Here is a 7,564-nt window from a genome sequence, read left to right on the forward strand (position 1 = left end):
GTCGATAGCTGCGCGGGACCTAGCTTTGTCCCGCGCAGCAGCCCAGACCCCTGCACTCCCGGGTGTCTGCACTCCACAGTGGCAGTGTGGGCTCTTCTCTCCCCTGTGTGCCCCTGGCCGCACCCGGGAAATCCACTAATGTTAGTACTAAATCTGGGGTGGAGAATGATGGTCACAACACTGACTCTGCACCCTCGCTGTGCTTTGGCGCTGGAGCTAGGCTTCCAGGTCGGGAGCGAGCAGGCCAGCCAAGCTGTCGGCGTCTGGCCTGCAGCGAAAAGAACGGGAACAGCAGTAACGAGGGACAGGTGTGTTCCAGCCTGGTCCCAACTAAACCGTGGGACGAAAATGGACGCGGGTTTGACAGCAGTGCCTTGCATGACGCTGAAAAACGTCAAGCGGTGTCGCCCCAGGGATCCAGGTCTTCAAAAGTGGCCGGGAGGGGCAATGCCAGAGCCCAAAGGCAGGCGCAGGTGGACGGACGCGAAAACCCCGCTGCGCAGGGATCTGCAGCCCGCGTTCTATTTGGCTGCGGGCTCGGGCAGGATCTCGGCTTCAGGTTTAAACAACGGCCGGTCCTTGGAGCAGTGGCCCAGGTAGCACTAATGACGGAGGGCACACGCCCGCACCGGCCCAGCTTCTGCTTGGGGTAGGCTCGCTGAGACGTCCTTGAACCTTGGGAGAGCAGAGACCTGGTCTGGACCATGCGGGGACCTCGAACTGGCGCACCTTCAGCTAAAGCCACCCGCGGCTGGGACAGAATGAGCCGCACCGCGCGGACTTGGCCTGCGGGCAGCATGATAACTTGCTTCTCCCCGCTGCGTGCTTTGGTGCGTACCAGAAGCGCGGTGGAGTCTTCTGTAAGGTTTCGGTCTCTGCTCCCGAGCGCACCACCGAGGTAGAGCGACTCCGCGCTGGAGGACCCGCCTCCAGGATGGGACTACCCGAAGAAAGTTTGTCCCGCACTTCTCAAACACTGGTTTAGTACTTTCTAATCAGCAGGCCCATTGCTAAATCCTTGAGGGTTCCCTTCCCCCACGCAAAATTTAAAACTCCATAAATCCGAGACTGGCAATGGGTGGACAGCTAAAAGCATAAGGTGTTAGTTGGGTCTAAACCTCATTCTCTTGAGAAATATCTGTGCCGATATAGAGAGGTGCGGCAATCATCCATGGGTTCGAATTGTGTCCACTTTTGTGTCAGCAAAAGCTCCAAGGTGCCAGGATTTCCCCAGGATTGAAAAATAACTCTTCTAGAAAATACGTTTGTCCTCTGGAAATTTAACCCGATTTTAACTTAAAGTATGTGATTGTAGCCTGCTTAAAAGCATCCCGCTATAGCTTACGGGATTGTTTTGCTGTATTGTTTTTATTAGTGATCGTTCCCTTTAAAGAAAGAAAAGTGTTTTTTCATTGATCTGATCTACAATTTCTAGCACATAAATCTGCCTTGCAAATGCTCTGTGCAGAGTTTAGTTCTGCACTCTACATTTTAAGTCAACATCAAAACTGGAATTAAACAGAGAAAACCAGCGTGGAGGGTAAACTGGGCTTAAAGGCTTTTAAATGAGAAAAACTTCTGTAGGAAAATAAACATGGAAACCTAATGCTCAATCATTTCCCCGAGCAGCAAGAAAAACAGCCTTAAATCATCCATCCACGTGGGAAATGGGGCCTCTTTTTCTCTTTCAGTTCCCGGCCTCGAAAAAATATAAGGCGATTAAGGATTTCAGTCTTGAGGTGAATATTATAGAAAGGGTCTGTGGAGGTTTGTTTAACCATCCTTGTCCTTCCAGCCTTTGTAGAGACTCTTTCCTGCACAGTTACTAATTTCAATTCTGTGATTATTTTTATTTTCCCAAGACATCTTGACAATGATATGGCAGTGTGATGTTACCAAGATTCTGAATGGTTATAGATTTGAAAACATGTCTGATCCTTTCAAAGGTTACTCAGCAAGCCACTACACCCTTAGCCAAAACTGTATTCTATCTGGATAGCAAATATATATTACTTTGTAGTTGAGTTTGTCCAATATTGCACATGAAGTCACACTATCTTTTTTTTTTGTTTTTTAATCCTGCCTTTCTGGCTTTGGTAACACCAAAGACTTATACATTTCTAGATGCCTCAAGTTTTTTCTTTGCAAGGCTATTTTAGAATAGGATATGTTGCCAATGGAAGATACACAGTTTTAACGATTTCACAGTAATCTTCCTTTCTTTTTTTTTTAGTATGAAGTCTCCAATCTAATGCTTTATTTTTAATTATTTCAGGTACCCATATTCCATTCCTCTGTTTCCACCCCCTCCTTTCATCTTTCTTTCAACAGCTCAGTTTTATCTACTCAGATAAGTAAAAACTGAAGTTTGCCCAAAGAATCTACCAGAACCCAGGGGGTAAACTGTATGTAGTGATGGAGAATTAGCTATATTTTAAGAATATTTTGTAAATTTTTTCAAATATAAGTATGGAAAGATTTCTCTTTGTTGATTAAGCCTCTTGATATTAAAGGGTATTATAGATGAAATGTAATCTGAGCTGAAACAGTGGGGTTTTATAGTCATTGTTGTGCCTGTAACTAAGATGTCACCAGATTTATAATTATTTTAGATTATATACATTGCAAAAATTCATGTTACATGTGACAGAAAGCTTACCATGATGAAAGAGTTGTCTTTACTCCATCCTTAGGACAAAATTTAAGACCTACTATGTGCTGGAATGGCATCTAGATAGGTGTAACAATGGACTACATCTGCAAACAAATTCTTTCCATTTCTCATCACCAAAAAGATAACCTTTACATAAAATGCTCAGTTTCCCCCCACTGCCATGGACCCAATCTTGTCTACTCTCCTCCTTCAGTCCACAGCTGAACCCAAATTTGGCACCCTCTGCAGGTTGTGCCTGGTTTTGCCGTTTGTGATTATATCACTCCTTTGAAAGATGTTGGGTTTTGTGTGTGTGTGTGTGTGTGTGTGTGTGTGTGTGTGTGTGTGTGTTGTTATTGTTTTATATTTTAAAGGGCTGTGTCTGGGTTTTGGATTTTTTAAGCTAATCTATCCTCACTAAAACCTCATCTCTAGGAGCCAGCTGTTCGGATGACCCCGTCTAACTCACCGGGTGGAGGCTGCCGGTGAGTTATGAGCTCAACAGTAGCTGGAGAAATAAATGATGTGCCCAGAGTTCACACATCGTCCATCCCCTCCTCCCCATAAACTCACACTAGCCTCTGAGGAAGGGAGAAGAGGGAGGGGCCTGGGGCTCCGGAGGAAGGTGAACGGGGGCTGCAGAAAGCACAGTCGCGGTTAAAGTAGCCACAGGGGATCAGCCCAGCCACCAAGGGGACTCCAGGGGGAGTCTTCGCCAGTGCTCTCTTTACAAATGAGAAGTTGGCTGAGAGAGTTTACTTTCTGTTCCTCTTATTTATCACGCGATTTATAATTTGTGGAGTTCGCACTCAAGTAAACAAGAAAGCTTGCTCTCTTAGAAAACAAAATCAAAACAACCGAAACCAACCCAATACCCTGCGGCCGCGCCTGCCCGGGTCTGCACGACAAAGACGGGCGCCCCTGGCCCGGCGACTCCCCGGGCGCTCCTATCCCTCTCCCGGTGCCCGCCCTGAACGCCGACCCGCTATTCTCCTCCCGCGATTACTCGCAGCCCCACAAGCAACACCATATGCTTCTTCTGATCAAACAGCGAGCGACTTCGGCACCGATAATTGACGAGACCCGTTAGAAATCACGCAGAAAGGGAGCCCACTGAGACCGCAGGGGCTGACAAATCACTGCTAATAATCCTGTTAGGAACAGCGCGGCCAGCCGAGTTCGCAATAGCTTTATTTTTATAAAGTAGGCGCTGACAGTATAAAAGACAAGGAGATCTCTTTTTTTTTTTTTAAACAGAAGGCAGTGTGGCATAATAGTTTTCCCACTAGCAATTCTCAGCACAGTTTGAATGGGAAATATGGTTTTTAGTATATAAATTCCCCCTCCTTTCTTTTTCTTTAACTTTTCAGGAACTTTAGGTTTTGATTCCTCTCCTCCTGTGGTTTCCACGGTCAACTGAGATTGTTCAACAACTATAACACTATTTGTAGTTTTGGGGTAAAACTGAACTATGATTTGAAAGTTTTCCTTTACAGCTCCTAATTTGTCAGCATGATTTGCAAGATTTTGATTCAGATAATAACTTCTAGTCAAAACAAACAAAGTGAAACTCCAAGCCCAATAATGACTATATTTCCTTCCCCCTATTTCCTTAAAAGAAAACAACAAACCCCAAGGACCCCAAATCAACAATAACATAAACCTCTGCGGGTCAAATAAGACATTCCGATTTGTAAATAAACAGGGTTCTTTCTCTTGGAATTTTTTGTTTGTTTAGGATTCTCCCCTTTGTATTTCCCAATCTCTCTCCTCTGACAAAGACACATCTAAATTTTTTTTAAATTTGTTCATATTATTTGAATGTGGGTAAAGGAAAGGATGGGGAAATGGAAGAGGGAAGTGTCCTTTTCCTAGTGAGTATAAATGGACAGTGTTCTTTGGAGGCTGCTCTGTCCTCACACTGTGAATCTTTATAATCTAAATACATGTTTTAAATCATGACCAGCTCAGCTGTTCTTCCTTCTGGGCCTTATAATACAGTTTTCCCAGGATCAGTTTTGCCAAGCTTCCACCTAGAAGATATTTTCTAAGTGGGCTAGTCTTCTTAATTCAACCTTATGTGTTTGGGTCCTAGCCTATTATCTCAGAGATAATATCAAGCCCAGAGTTGGAAATCACCAAGCCCCAGAGTTAGTTTCAGAATCTGCGAATATCTCAAAACCCAGACTAAATTTGCTATAAACAATCAAGAGACTGGGTAAATTCAGGACATAGTTGTTCACAAATATGCCTGGTGCTCAAATGCATAATTGTAAACATATAGAGAAATTATTGTCTGGCTTAGCTCCATGTACGTGGGTCTATCTATATGTAGCAAAAATAGAAGAATTTGGCAATGTTCCTGCTTTCTGCTAGATACAATTCTAACAAGAGGAATAAAAAAAGAAAGTCATGTTTGGATTAGTTGTACTTTCAATCGAGCTCAGTATCTGAAGTGTTGACAAAAGCACTGTTGGGCTGCTTCCCAACCAAACATATCCGATGGACTAGAGAGAAAGTATTAATGGGGAAGTAGAAAGAGCCACAAAAAGGCAACAGGAATTCTAAGTTCAGAGAGGTCCACAGTCAAGCAGCCATGCTAAACTTCCCTTTGCAGAGAGTATGTATGCATGTGTGACCGCACTTCTCTGTTCAGTGGTGTAGGCTCACTCACTGGCAAATCTCTACTCCTTCTGCCTTTGAAATTTCATCTGGGCAAAGTCACTTACCTTCTGGGAACACTACTCTCATTTTGAGATAGCTGGTCGTGAGTCTGATTATGGATGCTTTGTCCAGCTGTGAGGTGATAGCCGAGGGCAAAGGCAGTAATTTGGCCAGTTCATAAAATTCACTGTTTTCCTTCTCCCTCCTAGTCCGGGCAGCATTTTTGGACTTCTCTTTCATTGTGTCTCGTTCCCCCTTTCTTCTTACAACATGAGCTCCACAGATGCATCCAAAAGCAAAAATAAACTTTCAATTAGAGATCATATTTGACAAAAATATAAGGCATACTTTGAATGAAGAGGCTGAAATCTTTGCTTCAGGGTATTGATGGCAGTAAAAGACCAACGCAGCGAACAGAAAATACTTTTCTTTAAAAATACGGGACGAGAGTGTAGGAAAGTTGCTGATCCACGCAATCGGGGCAATCCTAGGAGTCTCTGGATATCAAATGCCGGCGGGACCCCTGAGGAGCCAGGCTTTTCTTCTGTTCCGCGCGACGGAGCCCGGGCCCCGGAAAATCGACATAATAATCCCCGACGTTTGCTCTTCAGTCCCGTGGCATTTGAGGCAGCTCCCAGCCCCTTTGGGAAGAACGGGAATGCCGGACAACTCTTTCAGGCCACTGTGAAGACAACAGCATCAGAGCGTAAGAGATCTGCAGCTCCGCAATCACTCATGCACTCGCCTGAATTCCGAAAAACGGCCGGGTAGGCGCCTGTCCAGGCTGGGTGTGTTTGTTTGTTTGTTTGTTTGTTTTATAAGAAATGGAGGAATCAATAGTGAGACTGAGCCTCCTGCGAATAATGCTCGCATCCTCTCATCCAAGCCAGCCACATTCTCCAGCCCCCCTGGGAGTTACCCAAACAACAAAATGCATATTTTTGAAGACCCTGAGAAGACCCTCAGTCGCTGGTCCCCGTGCCCGCGCCCAGGCCAGGCGCACGTCCCAGGAAAGCAGGTTTCCGCAAATCAGAATTCCTCCACAGCGCTGGGGCCGCCTTTCAGTCCCCCCGCTTTGGCAGATCTGGAATTTGGCTACCTTTCTAACTTGGGTCTCGAGTCTCAAGGATTCCTCAAAAAGTGGCGCTTACACATCAAGTCCCTCGGGACTCCCAAGGCGACCCGGGGCTCTCCCTGCCCAGTGGGGGCGGCAACACGCCGGGCACGGCAGCGCCAGGTTAACAGGTGGCACATTCACGACAGCCCCTCGCAGGCACGGAGAGGGGGGCGGTGGGAGGCGTCCTGGCCTCTCCCCCACCGCCGTAGAGCTGCGGGTGCCTCTGGGCGGGCGCAAGGTGTCTTCCGCTTCACCTACCTTCAGTCCCCGCTGACTGCAAAGGGTGCAGAGGCGTCCACCTCTTAATTGTACTCATGCCTACCGTCCAACTCCGCCGGCCTCTCGGCTTCCCACCGGCAGAGAGGAGCAGAGCGCGCCCCGGCTCCCTTTTCTTTTCTCGGTCATGAATTGGGGGAGGGGTGCGTGGGAAAAGGAGGGGAATGCGGTCTTTGGGACGGGTGAGGTGGTTTTAGAATCCTCCTCCTCGGTAGTTGCTACGAAGCCAGTATTATTCCTAATTGGAAGCCGAAAACGCCCCCCTGTAACTTCTTTATAGCTCACGGGGTTTAGCTTCAACTTCACTCCCGGGCTCCCTCTCGCCCGCCCACCCTTAATGCCACTCACAAACTTCCTCGCCTCCGATTGGCTCGGCGTGCCGCGGGGCGACGCGCTCATTGGCCGGCCGGGCTGAGTGACGCGAGCACGCCCCGCATCTCCCCCTGCGCGCGGCTGCTCCCGGCTAGCCTCTCAGCTCCCCGCGTGGCTGCAGCGCTCCTGACAAGCCCGGCCGCCGCTGCTCCCGGCCTCCAGGGGCCTCGCGCGTGTTGCGCAGGACCCTCGCCCCCTGCTCTCCCAGGGGTGGCGTGGTTGCGCACTCAGCCCAGAGCGCGGGGCCCACTGTGACCCGCGCGTCCGAGAGCGGCGGGCTGCGGCCTGAGGCCGCAGAGGTCGGGCCAGGGGGCTGGGGCTCCCGGCGACAAGGCTGGAGTCGCCCAGACTGCGGGCGCGGGTGGCCCGGAGGCCGACCTGGCGGCCGCGCCGTTCCGTGGGCAAGTGGCAGGGCCCACTGCTTGCGCGGGGCCGGTGTTCACGTTTCTCTGAAACCACAGCGACCCCGAATTCGTCGCCAG

General features: G+C 48.5%; 1 protein-coding gene across 4 annotated transcripts in view; it reads right to left on the bottom strand.

The window, feature by feature from the left end:
* The window catches only part of SIM1 (SIM bHLH transcription factor 1), a 70,315-nt gene extending 63,293 nt beyond the window's left edge, over positions 1 to 7,022 (bottom strand). For 2 of the 4 annotated variants that reach the window (XM_086707493.1, XM_086707491.1), the window contains exons 1-2: positions 6,693 to 7,022; positions 5,383 to 5,999 (exon numbers count right to left, since the gene is read on the bottom strand). In XM_086707493.1, coding sequence (XP_086563619.1) covers positions 5,383 to 5,557 — 175 coding nt within the window. In that variant the 5' untranslated portion in view covers positions 5,558 to 5,999; positions 6,693 to 7,022. Of the gene's footprint in view, positions 1 to 5,382 lie in introns of all 4 variants that reach the window. The other 2 variants (XM_086707492.1, XM_086707496.1) reach the window with 2 other exon arrangements.
* Positions 7,023 to 7,564: the final 542 nt, after the last annotated feature.

The sequence above is a fragment of the Puma concolor genome, chromosome B2 (assembly GCF_028749965.1).
Source record: "Puma concolor isolate L17-30 chromosome B2, mPumCon1.1.hap2, whole genome shotgun sequence".
Taxonomy (NCBI): domain Eukaryota; kingdom Metazoa; phylum Chordata; class Mammalia; order Carnivora; family Felidae; genus Puma; species Puma concolor.